Source organism: Ranitomeya variabilis, chromosome 4 (genome assembly GCF_051348905.1).
Source record: "Ranitomeya variabilis isolate aRanVar5 chromosome 4, aRanVar5.hap1, whole genome shotgun sequence".
Lineage (NCBI taxonomy): Eukaryota > Metazoa > Chordata > Amphibia > Anura > Dendrobatidae > Ranitomeya > Ranitomeya variabilis.
The window spans coordinates 571,855,572-571,881,196 of record NC_135235.1 but is presented as its reverse complement, the minus strand read 5'-3'; the positions used below and the strand labels follow the sequence as shown (position 1 = coordinate 571,881,196).

The window sequence follows — 25,625 nt, the reverse complement described above, 5'->3', positions numbered from 1 at the left end:
GGATTCACAGACGCCATGGATAAGTCTGCTGAATCATCCAACAAGCTCATTTCTGAGGAAGACTTGCTTTGCAATGAGTAATATCCCAGACTGGGTAATTGGTGCTTTACTATAGAGGCTTCACTTTTGCCATTTTCTTTGAAGGGTAAAAAAACCTTTGCCCTTTATATTACTAGTAAAGTGAATGAGATTTCTGAGATCTCATGCACATGCTGCTTATTTGTTCCCTGAGACACCCGTCCATGGGAAGCTATATACATACCAAATGTGGGCACATAGCTTTCTTGGTGCAGATCTTCTTGGTCTTATGCCTCAACGCCCCCCTCTCTACCCATGTGTGCCTCCATGTTTTTAAACCTTTTTGGTAACCATTTTTAACCCCCTTTGTTAATATATACTAGGATAGGATATACTTTTATTTACTACTATTTTGGTCCTGTTCACGTCTCTTTTGTTGGTGATTTTAATGGTTAAAACCACAGAAAATCTGCATGAAAATCAACTTGTAAGATGACCAAAAAATGACAGCACGTGTGAATCCACCTCGCATCCCAGGACGTTATTGCTTGGGAGAATGACCTTACAAGGATGTTCTTTCCTCTGTCACCCCAAAATGAAATGAAGCTAGAGCATGTTATTTGTACTTACATAGTAGGATAATAATACAGATGAGTATGGCGATAATTGCTCCTGTGCCCAGCCTGGTGGCAGCCACCGCTCCAATAGTCGTACAGTCTCCATTCTCATCGCAGGGGCAGACCTTGACCCTGATGACAGACTTGTTGTACAAGGGTGGGTTCCCCGAGTCTGTCACAATGATGGGGACCTCGTACACTCCCGATTCCAAATATCCAATCTGAAGGCTGAGGCGTGCGTAGTTACCTGAAATGACCACAAGATGGTAGCAGAACAACACACAAGACTTTCTTGTTGCAAGTTTTCTTCCCCATATATAACTAATGCTAGGTACTGTACCCACTAGGGACACCAATAGAAATATTACCAAAATCCCACCCAATTATGGCCATGTGTCAGTAAACCACAAGTAGTACTGGCATTTTCTTATTTCACTGTGTTGCCATTTTTGCATCCGGATCCCTTGCCTTATTAGTTGCCAGTCACTCCTGCAGCAGCTTTTCAACAACTAATGCCAAAAAAGTAGCTGCCTTACTGTACCTTTCCCTCCACCCTTCTCTTCCAAGATTGGGTAACATTATTAAATCTTTATTCTTAGAATTTCAACTTATTCCATATCAATAGGATAGGGGAAGACTTACTGCTTGGGTTCCAAACTACTGTTACCCCCAGCAATCCCAAGATCATTGGTCTGGAACCACAATAACGGGGCTCTGCAGACCCACGATGGAGCACAGGTGGGCCTGTTTAACCTTCACTCCATTCATTAGTTTTGTGCAATGCTTTGTGCAAAGAATTTTCAACTTTTTGGGCATAAATCTGGAGTCTTTAAAAAAGTGGACGTGGTTAGTTATGCAAATGAAGGTCAGTTTTAGAAATGTTTTTAAAGCTATAAAAAAATTGCACATTCACTCCAGACGGAAGAGTGAAATCTCGAAAGTGTGACACTTTGATAAATTTGGTGCAAAGAGCCGCAACACTGCTACAAGGAAAAACTGCTTTAAAAAGTCCTCACCTAACACTTCCACCACCAATGATTTCTGGGAGCGCTGCACTCCCCATTCTCCAGCAGAACCCAGTTCTCGGGATCACTGCGGATCTCACCAGCTAGACACCCAGTGAGATACGTATTTCCACTGACATGTTGTGAACCTTTGGAAGGTAACCTCTGTGACAACCTCCACAACTCACCATTTATTCTGTTGATTGTCCAGTTTCTTCTTATGGTGGAAGGAACAGTTTGAAGTTCAAAAACAAATGGGTCCCCGCTGGGCTTGCGATCCACATCGGTAGCGGTGATGTTTATACCACGGGAGTTGAACCTCTCACAAATCTGGGCCTCTTTGGGGAGCAGTTCAGGGGCGTTGTCATTAATGTCAATGAGCTGTATGTGCAGTGTGCCAGTGCCACTAGCAGGGGGCACTCCTATGAGCAGGAAGAAAAGACAAGCGTTACCTCTTTTTTTCTTTTTCTTTGGCTAGTTCATCATAACGTAAATTAAGTTCTCCACTTAGTGACAGGTACTAAGGATATTATGGAAATCATATCACCCATTCCAGTAGGGGGCGCTGCAGGAGAGCGTACAGAGCCCCCCCACCAACAATCAATATGTGTATGGAGATACTTATCAGAACGGGGTGTAAAGTTGTGCAAAACTGCATGTGGATGACATAAAAGAGGCAGCCATATTGAAGTGACCCGGTCATAGTATGCATATCTTGGATTTTATTATCATACCACCCCTGTTCATTTTATTTGCAGTCACATCCTAAGACCTTTGCATTTTACATGTACACGATGATGTATTTTGTAAAACTTCTAGATACCCATGATTATCATCATTCTGCAACCAAATACTAAGAGCTGCCAATTCTGGACAAGGAACATCTACTTTGTTATATAAGTTATGCCGGGGCCACACAAGCGTGAGAATCAGATTATGTTCTGATCCGAGTTTGCTCAGTGTCAGCTTAGTGTGATACGATTCTCATGAATGTGAGAATCGCCAGCACAGGTGCGGAGATGATGGAGAACAAGATTTCTCCATCTTCTCCATTGTGTGAGTCTGTGGTAATCGGAGTGCAGTCCGATGATTTCCCTGCGTAGACTTGAATGGGTGAGTGTGATCCAATTTGCGCAGCCAACTTGCAGCATTCTGCATCTTTTTTACTGATCAACACTGCCCTATACCATAACGCTTGTTTGAGTGCTATCCTATAAAACATCAGATAGCACTCGCCGAGTCATACACTCATGTTGGCAAGCCCTTACATGCACGATCTGACCCACTTGGAATATAAATGATGTTGGTTCATTTAGATCTGACCTCACTGCCGTAATGGAACTCACCATTGTCAGTGGCCAGGAATTTGGCCTGATAGATGTCATCTTTAACAAAGGGGGATTCACGATCCAACACGGCTGTAGTAAACACCTGCCCGTTTGTGGTATTGATAGCGAGCCAGTTTGCAGGATCATGCAATTTGGTGTATCTGAAGAGGAAACAGGATAAAACAAAATAAGAAGAAAAAAAACTAAGAGCATACTGTTTACTTCTCCAGCCTGCAGGTCTACTGTCATCAATCCGAACGGCTACACTTAAAACAACTTTGGTTGCCAATTGTGAGCCGTGCGTTCTGCTGCTGGGCGCCTAGGGAAACTCATTGGTCAATGCAAAGTGGTTTTTCTCCGGCTACAATTGAATCTGAGCATGGTTGGATGGTGCCCAAGATTTTATATTGAGATGGAGCCAGCCCAAAAGGCTCAGCTTTTAAAACTTCAGAAGGTTTCACTAAAGCAGTCTCCCAAACTCATTAATACAACCCATGGTAACAGATGGAACCAATTTTCTTTTAAGATTGACCTGAACAGGTACGCTGAGATACTGCATGAATAGGCTCCCGAGCGGTGTGCGGTGTTCATTACCTGCCATGGAGGGCAACAAAGGAAAGAACACGCCAAGGATAAAGGGTGAGGATTTTCTCCATGTTTTCTTCAATTACTTTACCTGATTCTCCTAGTAAATTGCACAGTGTATCATCTGCTTCTCTATGGGGTGTGCCTATACAGTGCAGCTGGAGTTTATTTTTCATTATATCAGGTAGATTCCATTAAGGACAAAGATGTAAAGTCTTCCCGTTCTCAAAAGTCTTACAATATTTTACGCCATCGTGCAAAATAATATCCCGCTGTATTACGGCTATGTATGGGACAGCAGTGTCCTAGGATGCATGCATTCGGAAAATAATAAAAATACAGTCAACAGCAAAACCTTGTTTTCTAAGCACACCGACATAGAAAATAGTATATCCAACTTGTTTGGATGGATTCGGAGACTCGTTGTGTGTGATAATCTTACGTAAAGAGGTTGGCTGCTATTTATTGATGGCCTATCCTTAGGCATCAATAGCTGTGTGTCAGGGGCGCAACACCAGTCACCCCGCCGATCAGTTGTCCCAGCGATGGCCGAAAGTTCTCAGATAATGCCCGGAATACAACAAAACTATAGGATTCACCCCCTGTTCATTTCAATAAGGGGTGTATCTGCAGTGCCCGGCTGCAGCCACTATAGAAATGACAGAGCTGTTGTTTTCCGACAGCATGGAAGAACTTCCGGCCTTCGCTGGACAGCTGATCAGCGGGGGTATAGGGTGTCGCACCTTCACTGATAACACATTGATGTCCTATTCTAAGGATAGGCTATCAATAAAAAATTAGCAGCCAGCCCCTTCAAATTCTCTCATTTGAGATTCAGATCGCTAAATAACAACCACACTTTTATTTTTTTTCATAAATGAACAGTGCAAGTGAAAGTAAGAAACTTTCTCCAGTTATCAGTCACTTAATCTCTCCTGCACTGATCAATCACGCTAAAAAAAAAATCCTCAAATTTGTCTAAACATCTGTCTTCAGTGAGCAATCAAATTACACTTTCTTTACACACCGGACTCTAGAGCTTTTTAAATGTTTAATTTCATATTGTTTCAGAAAATAACACATGTACGTAGCCACAATAGTCAGATACCTACCCTAACTTTTGTATTGAAGTGTCAAATGAGCATGTGCACACGTCATTGTGAAGGGAGGGGGGCAGGGGCAGCTGTGACATCACTTATTGTGATTGATGGATCCTGTCTAATCAGCTGGGTATAGAGGTGTTACCTGTCATTGTAATCCTGCCTCTGATCATAGTGAGACTACTGAAAACTGTTCCTGAAAGAGCATGAAGTGTGATTCCCAAAAAAAGCCCTAGTGGCCAGTCTAAAAATTGCAAGATTTTTTTTTAACAAAGATAATTAAAAAAAACCATTGTCAACAATTTTTTAAAAAATACAGGTATCGCAAAAACCTAATTCAATCAATAGGTCATTTTCTGATGATACACTCTCTAAGCTGAGTGCACTATTTTGGTTAAATCCCTGTTTAGTGCTGTTTCTGATCCTTTTCTTTTCACCTAATCAGTTTGTATGTCATATATCGAAATATTCAGTAATTAAAAGAGGAGAAAAATATAATAAAGTAGCACATAGGCTCAAATGTCATTATATCTCTGCAGCATCATTTGGTTATAGGGCTAAATTCTCATGTATTTATTTCTGTATTTGTAAGCCAAAATCAGAAGCGTAAGATAGAGAAAACTATAATTGATTCACTCCTGTTCTGTGTTTTGGAGCAACTCCTGGTTTTGGCCAAATATTAGGTTGGTGGAGCTATAAGAGCCCATGACCAATGAAAGTATAATAAAGGGACAGATTGTTGGGATATTTAGGGATAATTGGTCTGTGTAACTGAGAAGTGTGATTTTGATAAGTCTCAGTTGGACGGTCGTCATGTGTTTACAGTGGAGTCTCAGTCATGGTAAGCTCATTATTTTAGTTTCCTAAAGGAATAATTCACATTTATTAGGAAAAAAAGGACTGTGTGTTGACTGTACTGAAAATGCAAATATTGGTTTGTTCTTCAGCCAAAATTGTTATGTGTCATTATACGAAGTAAAGTGACAGAGGGAATGGAAAAGGCAATACATGTATTCAGGTTAGGCCTCATGCACACCTCCAAGTTTTACCAAGCTCAAACACAGATTCCACACAAAAAAAGGGTAACGTGCGCCATCAAATGTGGTGTTATGGTCCGGAATTTCAGGAAATCTGTACTCATCCATACAACTTCTTCTACATGACTTTGTCATAGCTATGAGGCCTTAGTTCACGCTTACACCTAGGATAACCAACAGCTGTCTCTGACAATCCCTTATACACATGGGCCGGATTCATCAAGCTTTCATCCTGGATTCTGGCATAAAAGCTTTGAAAAGTCAAAAAATGTAGGCACTACTCGGAGCTTGGGCTACATTTTGCAACTTTGGGCCAGATTCTCCCAGCTCCGCCAATATGGGTGGTGGTGGGGAGTGACGGGAGCGTAATTAAGTCAGAAATCTTTTTCCACCAGGGGCTGGAGTAGGATTTGTAGCTAGATGCACACAGAGGTGCATGCCACTCATCTAGCAGTCCAGATTCATGAAGAGGCATAAAAGGGGTTAAATAATTTGAATGTGTTCGTTTTTCTAACTGATGTACCATGGTCCCTTTAAAGGCCAGAGTTTAAAGAGGGAAGGAGAGTAGTAGGGGTGTAAGAGCTGGAGCAGCATGTGCAGCTTATTTCTGCCATCTTGATGATATTAACACCCACCCATTCTTCCGCCACTCTTAGTTTTGCTATCTGTCTTGTGCTACTGTCATTGTGTGTCGTGTTTTCCTGACTCCTGTTATCTGTGTGAATTTTGGCTATTCTACTGTTTTACGATTCTGTTTGTGATGTGTCCTCTTGGCTTTGACCCTGTTTAGTGACCCTTCCGGCCTCTGGTTCGCTTTTGCAGATGGCAGCCCTTCCATGGAGGCAATCCACTGGACCCATTTGTAAGACCAGATCCCCATACAGGAGTTAAAGAGTGAAGGTTGGAATCTGCCGGACGGAATGGCTTGTGCCCAGTCTGTCCGAGGTAACCCTTTTGAGTCTGCGGCCTTTGACAGATGCAACATTGGGGCCTTTTAGTCCTAAATTAATTTTCCATTAAAATTCAAACTGGAGATCAGTAAAGAAAAGATGACAAAAAAAGATCTCCACTCATACCAGGTTATGGTAATTTGGGCACTTTTTGGCTGTTGGGCGTACTAGTGCTTTACTATGGCAAAAATTCCTTTGCACCTAAACGACTTCTCAAAGATAAGATTTTTTGTTTGAATAAGACAATTTCCAGAAGTCAGTTTCACAAAAAAAAAAAAACAATGAGGAAAGGGGCGAGTATTTCAAACCTAGAAAAAACAACCACAAAAGAGAACGAAACACCTTGTGACAGTATCGGCGATACAACCTGGAACAAATAAGAAGAAATTGCCTCGTTAACTGGGAATGTCTTTCTAAAGGCTTCATTATATGTCCAGAAGCGATAGGAAGGAGCCTCCATGAGTCAATATAATCATTTTCTCTGTCAGCCGGCCAGGCCCCCGAGTGAAGTGTCTGAACCACATAATGATTATAAAAATGTCACAAGTGAAGTGTGGGTAATTGGGCTTACACCAGCTGGACTCTGCTTTCTCTCACAGTCATAATATGAAAAAAGAAAAAAGGTAAAAAGTCGTCATGGAACAGAATTCTGGGTTAGCATCAACGCTTCCCTTGCGTCTTCCTGTAGTTGACCCCCTTTTATCCTGGTCACCCCCTGGAGACTGAATTACAACAGTGAGGTATACAGGAGGCTTGCTGATCGCCTCTGCACCCTGACACAATTTAACAATGTTCTGAAATCTTAGACGCTGGCCTGACGGGCTGCTCCAAATCGTCGTTATGACAGAAAGGTCGTCACTTTGAAGACCCAGAGGATATCATTAGAACAAAGACACTGGGACAATGTCCGCTAATAAATGAAATAATGCACTGGCCGAATTCTCTGCAACCTCATAGAAGATTGATGGCAAAATACACCACCTGGTCCATCCAATTCACACTCATATTTATTATTGCCTTTGTTACTTTTTTCTCTTAGGACAGATACAGGTTTATCAGACATTTACATTCACTTACTGTAGATTTTCCAACCACATCTGCTGGAATTTTTTTCAAAGCTACAAATCTACAGTTGTGTGAAAAAGTGTTTGCCCCTTTCCTGATTTCCCATTCTTTTACATGTTTGTCACAATTAAATGTTTCAGATTACCAAACAAATTTAAATATTAGACAAAGGGAAAAAGAAATCCAAAAACCCCTTAAATCTAATAACTGGTTGGGCCACCCTGAGCAGCAACAACTGCAATTAAGCATTTGCGATAAGTGACAATGAGTCTTTTACAACGCTCTGGCGAAATTTTCGCACACACATCTTTGCAGAATTAATATAAAATATTTGCAATTTAGCCAATTAACAAAGATAGAAGGAACCAGTGGAAGGAATTAGTTGTTTGTTTTTGTTGTTTTTTTTAATTTGCCAGGACTCAATTTATCTTGCTACTATTGTATGAACTATTAGAACTTTTTAGTAGTCAATTTTTCTGACTCAAGGTTTGAGTGCATTTTATGACACATACATAGCCTTGCACATTTAATACTTTTTTTAAATCTGGGGTCATTTAGCCAGGTTTATTCGCATTTACCAGGCAAAATTAAAAAAAAAAAATTAACCCCAATTCCTTCCACTGGTTCCTTCTGTCTCGTTAATTGGCTAAAGTGCAAATATTTTATATTAGTTTGAGTTAGTCTTTTTGACAACTCTGTGGTTGTCTTATTTGTTGCTATCTAGTTTACATATACAAGCGCCACTACCTACATTATTTATCTTTGCAGAATTGTGGTAATTCAGCCACAATGGAGGGTTTCCTAGAATGAACCACCTTTTTAAGGTCATGCCAAGCACTTCAAACGGATTAAGGTCAGGAGTTTGACTAGGTCACTCCAAAGTCTTAATTTTGTTTTTCCTAAGCTATTCAGAGGTGGACTTGCTGGTGTGTTTTAGATCATTGTCCTGCTGCATAACCCAAGTGTGGTTCAGCTTGAGGTCACGAACAGATGGCTGGACACTCTCCTTCACGATTTATTGGTAGGCAGCAGAATTCATGGTTCCATTTAACACAGCAAGTCTTCCAGGTCTTGAAGCAGCAAAACAGCCCCAGTGTTATGGACTGACCGGAGTTGGAGTAGTGATATTGCAACCACTAGGGGCAGCACCAGCAGGTACCGTGGTCAGGGAATAGCCAGAGGTTGGTACACGGAGCAGCAGTGTATTTGGGAGGATAAACAGGAATCATAGTCAGGAAATAGCCAGAAGTTGGTACATGGTAGCAACAGTAGAATCTTGAGAATAAGCAGCAGGTGGAAAAAAGCTAGACTAAAGGCTTGGTGGAGCTCAATAATCTCACAAGGACAGAAATGCAGTGCAAGGTTTAAGTAGGGTGTTCAATCAGGAGATCACAGGTTTGAGCCAATCAGGAACTCGGGGTGGAGACAATCAGGAACTCGATGTGGAGACCATTAGGAACTAGGGGTGGAGACCATCAGGAACAACACAGGTACTAGTATCTGGTTTAGCAAAGAACAGTCCAGCGAGCTGAATAGCTCAGAGAGAAGAGCTGCCGCCTGGTGCACAAGAGCTGATGGGTTCAAGTCATAACACCCAGACTCTCACACTACCACCACCATATTTTACTGTTGGTATGATGTTCCTTTTCTGAAATGCTGTGTTACTTTTACACGAGATGTAATGGCACATACACCTTCCATAAAGTTCAACTTTTGTCTCGTCAGTCCATACTGTATTCTCCCAAAAGTCTTGGGGAATCATCAAGATGTTTTCTGGCAAAACTGAGATGAGCCTTTATGTTCTTATTGCTCAGCAGTGTTTCTTGTCTTGAAACTCTGCCATGGAGGCCATTTTTGCTCAGTCTCTTTCTTATAGTGGAGTCATGGACACTGACTTAACTGAGGCAAGTGAGGCCTGCAGTTGTTTGGATGTTGTCGTGGGGTCTTTGTGACCTCTTGGATGAGTCGTCGCTGTGCTCTTGGGCTAATTTTGATCGGCAGACCATTTGTGGATAATGACTCTCACTGTGGTTTGCTGGAGTCCCAAAGCTTAATTTACTCATTCATGGCAGATATAGGAATATCTATCTGTCTTAAGATAAGAATCTGAACTGCACTGTTTCTGTAACTCCCATTCACTTCTATGGGAGATACAAAAAACAGTGTAGCACAGTCCACTCCTCAGTTTCCAGATCCTGACCTTCCTGTGCCTGGCTCAGAGAGAAGTCTCAGCCACGAAAATAACCCTTGTCATACAGGTTGCACAACTATGGTTGTTTTCTAACTATTCTAATATTAATAATACGAGGCGTTATTCCGTACAATATAGACCTGAACCGTAGCAGAATTTCTTTATACAAAATTAGAGTAACTGCCGTATTAATTTTTATTTTATAAATCAATATTAGACATGAAAATAAGAAACTTTGCAATATAGCTTAGCGGAGAAATCTTCTTTCACCTTCTGGACTGATCTTTAAAGCTTTGTTCACACATTGTATTTTTTCAGTGTTCTTTTTAATGCAAATTTTCCACTGCGTTTTACAGTACCAGCGAAGTCTATGAGATTTTAGAAATCTCAGGTACACAAATAGTTTTTGTGTCCACAGTATTTAGTGCAGATAGGGTTTTGCATATTTTTGAACAAAACCTGATGAAGTACAATCAGATTTTTTTTATGCAGTAAACTTTATCAGCATGCACAAGACACAAATATAGCAAGTTTCAGACTGCCAAAAGAGCAGGTTTTGCCTGCCGAAAAAAATGCATCAAAAACGCAACGTGCAAACATAGCCTTACTGTCAATTCATCTGTATTCAGTGAAGATACATTTCCCTATTAATGAGACAGGAGATGACAAATGGTGTTTTCAAAATTGGAGGAGGAGGAGTTGAAGGCAGACACAGACATTCGGCTGCAAGTTCTACATAGAACTTCATGAGCACCAACTGTCATCTCCTATCTCAGTAATGAGAAAATCTGTATTCACTGAAGACAGAGTTTACTATTAGTTTATTATTGGTCATAGGCAGTGTTTTTAGATTTCTTACATGTAAAATTGAATGAGATTCCTAGGGGTCCGAACTCTACATGGCGTTAAATATTACAGGTTCAGGTTTGCTTAATATGTGTATGTCACCCACCTCAGAGCTTGCTGCATGGAGCGGTCTGGATCCACAGCAGAGAATGTAGTCAGCAGTCTCCCTGCGGGCTCCCCCTCCAGCTGCCTGATGGGGTCATTTCGGTTGGGGAAATATGGGGCTTCATTGACGTCCATAATGGAAATGGTCACTGCAGAGGTGGACTGTAGAGACATCTGGATGCCGCTGGCCAGAGGCGCTTTATTTGTCACCATGACATTTAGTAAAAAAGCTTTGTTCATTTCATAATCCACCGGCTGAAACAGAAGGGACAGGAGTTACCAGCAGGTAGAGGGGCTTGTAATTTGCAGGAAATGGGATATACTCTTTAGGAAATTAGTGCCATTGGAAATGCTGGGGGAGCTTAGTTTGTGCTCAGTTTGTAGTATATTCACATTAGTAATAAAGGCTATATACACATTTGCACCACATAATTATATTTATTATTATTCATTTGCTTCCAAAATGCAAAGTTAAGCAATTGGCTAAATAATCTTTAATATTTTCTAATGTTTTGCTCCTGCAGAAAGTCTTTATCCAGCTAAGTGATCTGCAAAAATGGTATCAATCAGTCCGAGCTACTGGTTCTAACAATTCTTTATTCTTCCCTTTCTTTTCTCAGTGTTGAAGCATGTTCAGATTATTATATTTTTCGTCTGAGTGCTGTCTGTGAAAAAACTAACACCACTCGGACCAATGATATTCCATGGGGCAGTGCAGATGAAAAGCATTTTTGAAAAATTTTTTGAAAAAAAATTGCAGCATTCATTAGTTTCTTCTGTAAATCGGATGAGACGCACCCATTCAAGTCTATGGGTGCATGAAAAAAATCAAATGCCGCAGTATAGAATACAATTATTACTGATACATTCCAATTCTGTAACGTAGGAATCTGTAAAAAGTCTTGTAAATGATAAATAGCTGCTGTAAAAAACGGATTGAATATGGATTGCACAAGTGAGAAAAAAATTGTCCCAATTTTCTGGATGAAAGGATGAACAATTTTTTTTATACCCCTGTGCAGGGCCGGACTGGGACTAAAATTCAGCCCTGGCATTTGAAGTTACACAGGCCCACTTGTCACATGGTGACTGTATAATATCTTTGTACACTTGTAGGTTACAAGAAGTGAGGGGAGTGTAACACGACTATCTAATATATAAAGCTGAATGTGTGTGTGTATGTATGTGTGTATGTCCGGGATTGGCGTCTGAACCGTCGCAGCTCCAGCCACAAAATTTTGCAGTCACACGTCTGGACCCCGAGAGCGTCATAGGCTATGTTGTGAGCCAAAATTTTAACCCCGCGCTTTCCAATTCACCAAACAATTTTGCCCCTATCTACATAATGGGGAAAAAGTGAAAGGAAAAGTGTTGGAGGCAAATTGACAGCTGCCAGATGTGAACAAGGGGCACTTAAAGAATGAGAGCGATGGCGCCAAAGAGTATATACCGTACAGTTGCTAAGGTGGGGCCCCGATATGGGATACTCACCACACACGGGGATATGAACACACACAAAATGCGCCACACACTACCTCGTGCTTGAACACATATACTACCCTCAGCACACATTTCACCACATAAAAGTCAAAATACAAAAGTCGCGGCTCAAAACTCGCCATGCGCAAAATTCGCCACACCCAAAACTAGCCACACGTGCAAAACTCACCTCATGGAAAACTCGCCACACGCAAAACTTGCACGCGCGGAAAAATTGCCACATGCACAAAAGTTGCAACACATGCAAAAGTTGCCTCACACAAAACTTGCACATACTCAAAACGCACCACACATAAAACTCGCCACGCGCAAAATTCGCCATGCGCAAAACTTGCTGCACACAACTTGCTACACTAACCTGTCACATGCAACGTGACACATAAAGTTGCTACACGCATGTCGCCACACAAAACTCATCTCACAAAAGTCGCTACAAGCATGTCGCCACACGCAACTCAACACACACAACTTGACACATGAAACTCGCCCTAAAACACACACAAGTCTGGTATTATCCTTCAAAAATAAAAATCTGATTAATAAGCAAACTACAAGAGCAACAAATGTACCATATAGGAAATACGGCAGCTGTCAGTCACATGACCTGTCTATTATGTGTATGTGTGAGCTAATATATACTGCCAGGGGGGAGGGCTTCCTGTTGGCTGGGGATTTATCAGGCTGCCAATTTAGCTTACAAATACTGAGGTAAAAATACTGAGCAAGTAACGTGTGAACGAGGTCTAATACAGGAGGAGATGACATACAGATATATACTATATACAGGAGGAGATGACACACAGGTATATACTATATACAGGAGCAGATGACATACAGGTATATACTATATACAGGAGGAGATGACATACAGGTATATACTATATAAAAGAGGAGATGACACATAGGTATATAGAGGAGGAGATGACATACAGCAGGTATATACTATATACAGGGGAGATGACATACAGGTATATACTAGTATATACTATATACAGAAGATATGACATACAGGTATATACTATATATAGGAGGAGATGACATATAGGTATATACTAAATACAGAAGAGATGACATACAGGTATATACTATATACAGGAGGAGATGACACATAGGTATATACAATATACAGGAGGAGATGACATACAGCAGGTATATACTATTTACAGGGGAGATGACATACAGGTATATACTATATACAGGGGAGATGACATACATGTATATTCTATATACAGGAGATGACATACAGGTGTATACTATATATAAGGGAGATAACAAACATGTATATACTGAGGGGAAAATGAGAGGTGTGAGGTGAAAATGAAAAGGTGTGAGTGCAAAATGAGAGGAGTGAGGGAAATAGTGGAGTGATTGGAAAATGACAGATGTGAGGTCGAAATTACAAGTGTTAGGGGGGAATGAGAGGAGTGAGGGGGAAATGAGAGGAGTGAGGGGGAAAATAAGAGGAGTGAGGGGGAAAATGAGAGGTGTGAGGGAGAAAATGAGAGATGTGAGGGGGAAAAAGAAAGATGTGAGGGGGAAAATGAGAGGCGTGATGGGAAAATAAGACTGTGAAGAGCAGTATTGTTACTACCGTCACCGCTCTTCATAGTCGCTGGGTCTTGCCAGGTCTGGGCTAGTAGTGGGGGTGTCTGGTAGACACCTCTCCATTACTTACACCACGGATTGATAGCAGCTGACATTACGCAGCTGACATCAACCCTAAAAATCATTACACATACCAGAATTAAATGCTCTGGCGGCTGGAAAAAGCAGTAGAGTTAGTGCTATTCCCAGGCGTCGGGTGCCCACTACAACTGTCATCATCCTTGCCTGGTCTCCCTGCGAAGCATTTCTGCTGTATTTACATGCGCTGATCTCAGGCCACTAAACGAGTGTGATCAACAATACTGAAGTCGTTCGCTTGTTTCCCGGCCTCTTTACACCAACTAAGAAAGAATGAAGGGAACAGAACAATCACAATTAGATCAATCTGTCCCCATACAGTATCATGTTATCAGCAGCACATCTACAGTTTACACCGGTGATGTGCTGCTGAGAACAAGGATTTCTGTGCCCACATAAACAATCCAATCACTCGATGAATAGGCAGCATTTTGCTTGTTTAGTGTAATACACCCCATAGTCCTCCATATATTATAATGTGCACCTCAGTCCTCTATATAGTATAATACACTCTTCAGTCCTCCATATAGTATAGTACACTCCCCATACTCCTCCATATAGTATAATACACTCCTCATAGTCCTCCATATATTAAAATACACTGCAATTCCTCCATATAGTATAATACACTCCTCAGTCCTCCATATAGTATAAGGTACTGCCACAGTCCTCCATATAGTATGATACACTCCTCAGTCCTCCAAATAGTATAATACATTCCTCATAGTGCTCCATATAGTATAATGCCCCGCCATTGTCATCCATGTAGTACAATTCACTTCCCATAGTATAATGCACCCCGTAGTTCTTCATATAGTATAATGTATTCCCCATAGTCCTCGATACAGTATAATGCAGCCCACATATATTATAATGATGCCACCCCAGAGAATATATTGTAGCCCCCTGAGTATAATGTAACCCCCCAGAGAATATAATGCAGCCTCCTCATATAATATAATGCAGCCCCTGCATATATAATATATGGTAGCCCGCTCATAGAGCATAATGCAAACCCCATAGAATATAATGTAGCCCCTCCATAGAATATAATACAGCACCCCATCAGGGCCGGACTGGCCATAGGGCACTTCTGGCAAATGCCAGAAGGGCCGGTGCCAGTGGTGGGCCGCTCAATCCGCCGCCCCCGCCGTCGCATTCAACTATACCGGCGTATAGACGCCGGTACAGTTGAATGCAATGATGGAGGAGAGAGCGTCTACAGACGCTCCTCTCCCATCATTCCCCGCTCTGCCTCTGACACTGCGGGTGCGCGATGATGTCATATCATCGCGCACCTGCTGTGTCCCGGGCAGACTGCAGCTGCTGAGACAGGAGCAGGAACCAGGAAGCAACGCTGGGCACGAGGAGAGGTGAGGAGAGTTTTTTTTTTCTGGACTGTGGGGCCATTCTCGGAGGAGGTGAGGGGAGGAAGAGAAGAGATGTGGGCTGTATATAGTTCTCTGTGGGCTGTGCTGTATACTGCTGTGGGCTGTATATAGTTCTCTGTGGGCTGTGCTGTATACTGCTGTGGGCTGTATATAGTTCTCTGTGGGCTGTGCTCTGTGCTGTATACTGCTGTGGGCTGTATATAGCTCTCTGTGGGCTGTGCTCTGTGCTGTATACTACTGTGGGCTGTATATAGTTCTCTGTGGGCTGTGCTCTGTGCTGTATACTGCTGTGGGCTGTATATAGTTCTCTGTGGGCTGTGCTCTGTGCTGTATACTGCTGTGGGCTGTATATAGTTCTCTGTGGGCTGTGCTCTGTGCTGTATACTGCTGTGGGCTGTATATAGTTCTCTGTGGGCTGTGCTCTGTGCTGTATACTACTGTGGGCTGTATATAGCTCTCTGTGGGCTGTGCTCTGTGCTGTATACTACTGTGGGCTGTATATAGTTCTCTGTGGGCTGTGCTCTGTGCTGTATACTGCTGTGGGCTGTATATAGCTCTCTGTGGGCTGTGCTCTGTGCTGTATACTACTGTGTGCTCTGTGCTATATATAGTTCTCTGTGGGCTGTGCTCTGTGCTGTATACTGCTGTGGGCTGTATATAGTTCTCTGTGGGCTGTGCTCTGTGCTGTATACTGCTGTGGGCTGTATATAGTTCTCTGTGGGCTGTGCTCTGTGCTGTATACTGCTGTGGGCTGTATATAGTTCTCTGTGGGCTGTGCTCTGTGCTGTATACTACTGTGGGCTGTATATAGCTCTCTGTGGGCTGTGCTCTGTGCTGTATACTACTGTGGGCTGTATATAGTTCTCTGTGGGCTGTGCTCTGTGCTGTATACTGCTGTGGGCTGTATATAGCTCTCTGTGGGCTGTGCTCTGTGCTGTATACTACTGTGTGCTCTGTGCTATATATGGTTCTCTGTGGGCTGTGCTCTGTGCTGTATACTGCTGTGGGCTGTATATAGTTCTCTGTGGGCTGTGCTCTGTGCTGTATACTGCTGTGGGCTGTATATAGTTCTCTGTGGGCTGTGCTCTGTGCTGTATACTGCTGTGGGCTGTATATAGTTCTCTGTGGGCTGTGCTCTGTGCTGTATACTACTGTGGGCTGTATATAGTTCTCTGTGGGCTGTGCTCTGTGCTGTATACTACTGTGGGCTGTATATAGTTCTCTGTGGGCTGTGCTCTGTGCTGTATACTGCTGTGGGCTGTATATAGCTCTCTGTGGGCTGTGCTCTGTGCTGTATACTACTGTGTGCTCTGTGCTATATATAGTTCTCTGTGGGCTGTGCTCTGTGCTGTATACTGCTGTGGGCTGTATATAGTTCTCTGTGGGCTGTGCTCTGTGCTGTATACTGCTGTGGACTGTATATAGTTCTCTGTGGGCTGTGCTCTGTGCTGTATACTACTGTGGGCTGTATATAGCTCTCTGTGGGCTGTGCTCTGTGCTGTATACTACTGTGGGCTGTATATAGTTATCTGTGGGCTGTGCTCTGTGCTGTATGCTACTGTGGGCTGTATATAGTTCTCTGTGGGCTGTGCTCTGTGCTGTATATAGTTCTCTGTGGGCTGTGCTCTGTGCTGTATACTACTGTGGGCTGTATATAGTTATCTGTGGGCTGTGCTCTGTGCTGTATGCTACTGTGGGCTGTATATAGTTCTCTGTGGGCTGTGCTCTGTGCTGTATATAGTTCTCTGTGGGCTGTGCTCTGTGCTGTATACTACTGTGGGCTGTATATAGTTATCTGTGGGCTGTGCTCTGTGCTGTATGCTACTGTGGGCTGTATATAGTTCTCTGTGGGCTGTGCTCTGTGCTGTATATAGTTCTCTGTGGGCTGTGCTCTGTGCTGTATACTACTGTGGGCTGTATATAGTTCTCTGTGGGCTGTGCTCTGTGCTGTATACTACTGTGTGCTGTATATAGTTCTCTGTGGGCTGTGCTGTATATAGTACTCTGGGCTGTGCTGTATATAGTACTCTGTGGGCTGTGCTGTATATAGTACTCTGTGGGCTGTGCTGTATATAGTACTCTGTGGGCTGTGCTGTGTATAGTACTCTGTGGGCTGTGCTGTATATAGTACTCTGTGGGCTGTGCTGTATATAGTACTCTGTGGGCTGTGCTGTATATAGTACTCTCTGGGCTGTGCTGTATATAGTACTCTCTGGGCTGTGCTGTATATAGTACTCTCTGGGCTGTGCTGTATATAGTACTCTCTGGGCTGTGCTGTATATAGTACTCTCTGGGCTGTGCTGTATATAGTACTCTCTGGGCTGTGCTTTATATAGTACTCTGGGCTGTGCTGTATATAGTACTCTGGGCTGTGCTTTATATAGTTCTCTGTGGGCTGTGCTGTATATAGTTCTCTGTGGGCTGTGCTGTATATATTACTTTGTGGGCTGTGCTGTATATATTACTTTGTGGGCTGTGCTGTATATATTACTCTGTGGGCTGTGCTGTATACTACTGTGTGGACTGTGCTGTATACTTCTACGTGGGCTGTGCTGTATACTACTGTGTGGTCTGTGCTGTATACTACTGTGTGGTCTGTGCTGAATACTGCTGTGTGGGCTGTGTTATCTACTATGCGAGCTGTGCTATAGTATGCAGGCTGTGCTGTATACTATGCGGTTTTGCTATATAATATGCGGTCTTTGCTATATACTATGGGGAGTATATTATATTCTATGGGGGAGGCCATGTTATGTACTATGTGGCTGTGTTATATACTATTGTGGGGGTATATTATATTCTATGGGGGAGGCTGCGTTATATACTATGGGGGGCTGCATTATATTCTATGGGGGGATACATTATATATTATGGGGAGGTGGGCTGTATTATATTCTATGGGGGTTACATACTCTGGGGTGGCTGCATTATACTCTGTGGGGTGGCTGCATTATACTCTGGGGTGGCTGCATTATACTCTGGGGTGGCTGCATTATACTCTGGGGTGGCTGCATTATACTATATGTGGGCTGCATTATACTGTATCGAGGACTATGGGGAATACGTTATACTATATGAAGAACTATGGGGTGCATTATACTATGGGAAGTGAATTGTACTACATGGATGACTGTGGCGGTGCATTATACTATATGGAGCACTATGAGGATTGTATTATGCTATATGGAGGACTATGAGGATTGTATTATGCTATATGGAGGACTATGAGGAGTGTATTATACTATGTGGAGGACTGAGCAGTGTATTTTAATATATGGAGGACTATAGGGAGTGTATTATACTATATGGAGGACTATGGAGCACATTATAATATATGGAGGACTATGGGGTGTATTTTACTAAACAAGTAAAATGCTGCATATTCGGATTGTTTTTGCTGGAACAAAAAGCCTTGTTGTCAGCAGCACATTGCCAGTGTAAACTGTAGATGTGCTGCTGAAAACATGATACTGTATGGTGATCTATTAGTGATCGTTCTGTCTCATCATTATTCCTCAGCTGGTGGAAAGAGGCCGGGAAACAAGCGTTGAACAACTTCAGTATTGTCGATCAAACTCGTTTAGCGGCCTGAACTCAGCGCACGTAAATACAACAGAAAGGCTTCTGTGTGATGTGCAATATGTTAGCATTTGGGGACCCATTTTAAACTTTGCCTAGGGCCCCACTTTGCCTAAAACCGGCCCTGCCTACAAGTGTACAAAGATATTATACAGTCACCATGTGACAAGTGGGCCTGTGTAACTTCAAATGCCAGGGCTGAATTTTAGTCCCAGTCCGGCCCTGCACCCCATAGAATGTAATGCAGCCCACCTCCCTATAGAATATAATACAGCCCCCATAGAATATAATGTAGCCCCCATAGAATGTAATACAGCTCGCCATAGAATGTAATATAGCCCTCCCCCATAGAATGTAATATGGCCCCCCAAAGAATGTAATGCAGCCAGCCCCCATAGAATGTAATGCAGCCAGCCCCATAGAATGTAATGGAGCACAGCCCCCATAGAATGTAATGCAGCCAACCCCCATAGAATGTAATAAATCCCCCATAGAATGTAATACAGCCCCCCAATAGCCCCATAATCCAGTTATCACTCATTGATATATTTAAAAAAAAAAAAAAAAATAACACTCTCACCTCTATTCGTGCCCGTGCTGCTCCCGGCTCCGGTCTCAGCAGCTGCAGTCTGCCCGCCCGAAACACAGCAGGTGCGTGATGATATGACGTCATCGCGCACCCACAGTGTCAGCGTGAGGCAGAGTGGGGAATGATGGGAGAGGGAGCGACAGCAGAGGCTCTCTCCTCCATCATTGCATTCAACTGTACCGGCGTCATAGATGCCGGTATAGTTGAATGCGGCAACGCTGGCGGGGGGAGTCGGCGCTGGCGAGGGGCCCACGACTGCCACCGGCGCTTCTGGCATTTGCCGGAAATGCCTGATGGCCAGTCCGGCCCTGCCCCTGTGTGAACCTACCCTTATAGATAGTAGCAGTGAGGGGATAGTATACAGATATACACAGTATAGTTTGAGGAGAAAACATGTAGAGCCTCAGGAAGTGTGGGTGACTGAGGGTGAGTGAAGGGGTAGAAAAAAGTGACAGATAAAATCAATATCAAATCACTCACCTGCACTGTCCCATGGAATATCATTAGTCCCATGAGTTAGGAGTAGTTAAAGATCTACTACACCCAGTAATAAGAGTGCGGGACTTTAGCTTGTTCTGGGACATGGCAAAAGGCGGGGGTGCCAAGTTACTCAGACAGGAGCCAGTTTGATCATGAGGAATATCCATCGCAGTCAGAGGCGTAAGCGTTCCTGGTGTGTCCTTGCTGGCGACGATGTTGAGACGGTTACCCATGAAACTCAGATTCCTCAGTTGGGCATTTCTGGGGGAAATTTTGGGACCACTCAAATGCAGGTTATTACGTTAAAAGGGGAATTTGACAATGTGACTGTGATAATTGGGGCTGTTCAAGAGGCGGGGGCCGACACCAGGTTTCCATATTTCACGGTAAATGAGGAGCTGCTATATCGGGTCAGTAAACTGAGGGGGGAAGTGATAGAGCAGCTGTTAGTACAAGGTCCCTATAGGCGTAAAGTACTAGACCTGACACATTCTCATGTCTTGGGTGGGCATCTGGTTGCAGACAAAACTCAAGAGTGGGTCCTTCAGAGGTTCTACTGGCCTGGATGTCACTGAGAGATTGTTTATTATTGCTGATCCTGGCCTACCGGTTAGCTAACTACTTTCGCAGTCCCCTAGTGCTGTTACCCATTATAGAAATCCCATTTGACTGGATTGCCATGGACCTTGTTGGTCCCATAATTAATCCACCAGGGGGCACCAATGCATAATGGTTGTGAAGGACTATGCAACACAGTACCCGGAGGCAGTACCACTGTAAAACTCCTCCGCTAGTAGCATAGCCCGAGAGCTAGTCTATATTTTTCCCCGGATGGGCCTACCTATGAAGATCCTGATGAAGCAAGGAACTCCTTTCATGTCCAATGTGATGACGGAGTTGAGTAAGGCTCTCCAGATTACACAACTCAGGACATCAGTGTACAAGCTACAAACGGACGACCTAGTGAAGACCTTGAAGTGCATGCTTAAGAAGGTCATGTAGAAGGATGGCCGAGACTTCTTGCTGTTCTCTATTAGAGAATTCCCACAGGCCTCTAAGGAGTTCTCACTGTTTGAGCTGCTTTAAGGTTGACATGCTCAGGGACTTATGGCTATTGAGAAGGTGACTTGGGAAGCAGAGGTTACACCACACTGAAGCATCATCGAGCATGTGGCCGAGATGCAGGACAGGACTGCGAAAGTGACTCAGATTGTGAAGGACAGCCTCCTTCAAGCACAATAAGCCCAGGTCAGCGAAGCTGAGACAGTTTAGCCCTAGAGTCTGGGTATTGGTGCCCATGGTCGAAAGTAAATTTCTGGACAAGTGGCAGAGGCCATACAAACTGGTCGAAAAGCTGAGTGACTTCAACTACAAGGTCCACCAGTCAGGAAGAAAAGAAAAACTCTACCAGGTGTACCACATCTACCTGCTTAAACCGTGGTGAGACAGGGAACCAGTGGAAGCTACATGCTTGGGGGCCAATCCTGGCCATGGTCGAGGATACCACAGTGGCAGAGTCACCGGCCCAAAAACAAGAGTGCTGAGAGAAGCTGCACCAGAACCGGGACCTGTTTTTGGAGTTGCCAGGATGTACACAAGTTGTTAAGCATGAAATCCTGATGGAACCACATATGTGGGTGAACCAAGAGCAGCATCGAATTCCCGAACCTCACTGCAAGGTAATTTCGAAGGAGGTAAGAATGTTGAGCCTGGGCATTATCGAGGAGTCAAAGAACGTTTGGTCCAGACCCACTGACCTGGTGCCAAAGCCTGATGGAGAATGGCGTTTCTGTAACAATTATAGGAAGCTAAATGAGGTGTCCAAAGTCGGCACATATCCGATGCTCTGCATCGATTAACTAATTGAAAGGATAGGGTCAGCCAGATACATTACTGCTCTGGACCTAACAAAAGGGTACTGGCAAATCCACCTGTCCCGAAGTGCTAAGGAGAAGACAGCCCTCTCTACACCTGACAGTTGCTTCCAGTATACCAGGATGCTGTTCGGGCTGCAAGGGACCGCAGCTACCTTCCAGTGGGCTATGGACCGGATCCTAGCTGTATTTATTTTGATGGTTTTTGAACTGGTTTTTGCTGTACTTTAATAAACCAGCATAGGATTCAAATGAGAAACGTTACTGTATTTACCTCCGTGAGCAGCCGAATTAGTCTACCATGGTACAAATAATATTTTGCGACCAAAGATGCAATCTTTGAATTTCCACCCTTCAAAAACTCTGTCACTGTTGACAGGCAGAAGTCCCTAATCAGATCTATTCTACACAGTAAATACAAATGTCAATGAGATCACTCTCTACAAGTGTGAACACTTCAATCCAGTTCTACAATTGTTGTGTGTTATGCCCTCACTTTGAGTGTACTTCATTGCTTATCCAAATGCTGATACATTGCTTCTCCAAATGCTGATACATTGCTTCTCCTTTAGCCTAGGGTCAAACAACCTTTTTTGTCTAATCCGAGAAATGGTTGCAATTATGCTAATCACATTCTAATCAGAGTGTGATCACATTTTTTTCGAAGGTGAGAAAAAAAAAAGTTTCTCAACATTGCCACTTTTGTCAGTCCGTGAAAATTGGACCGCACTCTGATGTTATCTGGAGTGCCCGCCAGGGCCGTGGGGTACTCAGTACTGGGCCGGTTCTTAAAGCGGATGTGTCACAGCAGCAGTGACCCGGTCCGTGGCCCTGGGTGTCCAAGTGAAAGGGAAGTCTTTAAAGGGGGTTATTTTGAATAAAGTATGTTCGTGACGCCACCGGTGGTATTCGGTCAGGGATGACCAACTCTTCTTAAAGGGGTCCACTAGGGATGATAATACTGCAGCAGGGATGGTATGGCTTCCCATAGGTGAAGCTTGATCCCCAGGGCTCCCGATGTAGTGAGTAAAGATGACAAATGGTGTAGTGCCGGAAAGAATTGGAGGACACAAAGTTGCAGTCTCTTTACCTTTACTGGTAGTATGCAGCCACAGTCCAGGGTACGGATCACAGGTGATAGTGAGGTCTGGCCAGCCTGGAAGCGATTCGGAATCCCCCTAGCCAGGTGGGGTTGGAAGCCTTCCTTACTGCGCTGTGTTGTAGTTCCTTGCTGCCTAAGGCTTCACACAAGGTCCTCACTTTCTCTCCGTCCAATTAAAAGGACAATATCCATATGGCAGGCAACTCGAGCCTTTTTACAGGTGTCCCTACTCAGGGTGACTCTGGGCTCTATATGCTGGTGTGCCTTCGGATGTAATGGTGGACAGGCGACTTTAAATCTCTTGCCCACCGGTTTCTGCTGTGGAGCATACAGTTACCCCCACAACCTTGGAATTCCGGCCTCCGGTTTCATGCGCTGATTCTGGAGTGAGCCCACTCGCAGATCCACTCCCAGTATCTTTCCTCTCCTTTGCCTCTTCTCCCCTCACAGTCTCCTACAGACTGCTCTGTCAGGAGCTGCAGAACCTCATGTCTGCAGCTCTCCTCTTGACTGAACGCCCTCTGTCCCTGTCTCTCACAGACTGCTCCTAACTCCTACTCCAGTCAGAATCTATAGGAAACCTCCCCTGAATCCGGGTCTCAAGCTCCCCCTTCTGGCCTGGAGGCAGAACAGTGTTGTATGGGCATGTTACCTGTTAAAGGGATCTTCCTCGCTTCCAAGTATGGCATCACCCTCCCCGAGACGAAGGCAATACCACTGTGACAACCAGACTCCTGGGGTGTCACATATCCATGTGTGGTCAGATTATTTCCAAGGATCCATAGAGTTGAATGGGCAAGCGCCATCCAATTCTTTGAGGCAAAAGGTGTATGCTGGAAAAAAATTGGACATGTGCAGGACCCCTTAGAATAACATGGGTACAAATGCAATCCTTCAAAACGACGGATAGCACTCATCCAATTTTTACAGTCGTGTGTACGAGCCCTTACATTAATAGATGATGTCCCACTGCAGAAGGTCTTAGAGCCTCTAGTCACTGATGGCTAGATCCAGTAGATCTACCAGCATAACCTCTGCAACATAGCCTCTAGGTTTGCTTGGAGAACGATTCTCGGGGAATGCTCTGACTTTTGATGTTCATGTTGTAGCTGATTAGATCTATCTTTGAAGGTTTTCATTGCCTTTTTTTATCTTTTTGACTGTTCATTTCAGTTAAACTATGAGAAATCTAGAGTCTGTGATTAAGGCACTCTGTATGATGGGAAAAGCTGGAATAGCAGAATAATATAGAGCAGCTTTTCACATGAGTGTTTTTTACATTCCCCAGATGCTGTAGACAGGATTGAAATAGCTGCCTGGTGCTTCTTCTGCTTGTTTGACAGCAGCCTCCAATGAATTACCGCAGAAACTCAGCACAGTATAAAAAGCAGGTATATGGGCGACATTACACCATTTAGTGAATAGGAACCATTCCTATACACAGTGCACAATGCGAGCAGCAGAGGCCATACTGACACGTGGGCCTTATTGACTACAATCGTCTATCTAATGACTTTTCCGGCTGCTCGTAATAGGATTCCCAATAAGGTACACTGTCTTCCCTGCAAGCTATCAATAAATCTTCATTTACTTCGAAGGGAGCTCAATGTGTGCAAATATATCACTAAATAGATAAGAAACATGAGCAAAATGTTTCTCCCAAAAACTCCTAACCATAACAGACTAACTACTGGACTGTAAAATGGAGGTGGGGTTGGGGGTATCAGCGTAAAATTTCCAGTCTAGCTCATGCCCAACTAATAGTAGATATACTCATAATATATTCTTGCCACTGCTCACCTTGACCACAGTAACGATGCCCTCGTTGGTAACGGGGTCTGTTTTCACCGTGAAGTGACCGGCAGGATCGCCACTAATGATGTTATATATGGCATTCCAGTTGGGAGTGTACGGCTGGTCTCGATCCACCACTGTCAGATTGGTTACGACAACATCAATTCTGTTCTCTGGCACCTCTCCAGTGAACTGTGGGTGGAAATAACATATTAAGAGTAAATTCTGCATAAAATACTACGGTCTAGGCTTAATATAGGCTGGGACTCATGGCTGTAATCCAGGTGCTACAATGTGCCTACATCAAAGACATCTGATTTTCCGTCAACCAACAACTCCCTACTTAAATTACATGAAAGGGAACCTGTCAGGTCCGATAACGATAATAGAAGTGCCCAGTTGCTGTACTTGTACTGAAAGTGCGGCACTTGGGAGAATGCTGGCTTTCACTCATATAGTCAAGTCGAAGTGGTTTCAGGGCTTCAGTCACTGATCGCATCACTATGAGAGACAGCTGTAACAGTGCCCCACCATGGTGACCGGTGGCAGGCACTGTACTTGTACACTGCAGAGCCAGCTGCCAGTCAAAGTGCCAGTGTGCTTACACCCGCAGGTCACTGTGTACTGACTGGTGACTGGTCGGCACACCTCTATCACTCTCCAGGGTGCCGCACTTTCAGTATGGTGGCCAGACACCTTTTTAACGCTACTAACCCGCAGTTTGCTTCTGTATCTATAGGCATATAGCATTATCTGACGTGATAGGTTCTCTTTAAAGGGTTATTAC

General features: G+C 43.7%; 1 protein-coding gene across 2 annotated transcripts in view; it reads right to left on the bottom strand.

The window, feature by feature from the left end:
* Window positions 1-25,625, bottom strand: part of CDH4 (cadherin 4) — a 1,009,876-nt gene that overhangs the window by 28,111 nt on the left and 956,140 nt on the right. For both annotated transcript variants that reach the window (XM_077252850.1, XM_077252851.1), the window contains 5 exons: window positions 24,845-25,030; window positions 10,848-11,101; window positions 2,986-3,128; window positions 1,828-2,061; window positions 649-882 (listed from right to left, as the gene is read on the bottom strand). In XM_077252850.1, the coding sequence (XP_077108965.1) occupies window positions 649-882; window positions 1,828-2,061; window positions 2,986-3,128; window positions 10,848-11,101; window positions 24,845-25,030 (1,051 nt within the window). The remainder of the gene's footprint in view (window positions 1-648; window positions 883-1,827; window positions 2,062-2,985; window positions 3,129-10,847; window positions 11,102-24,844; window positions 25,031-25,625) is intronic.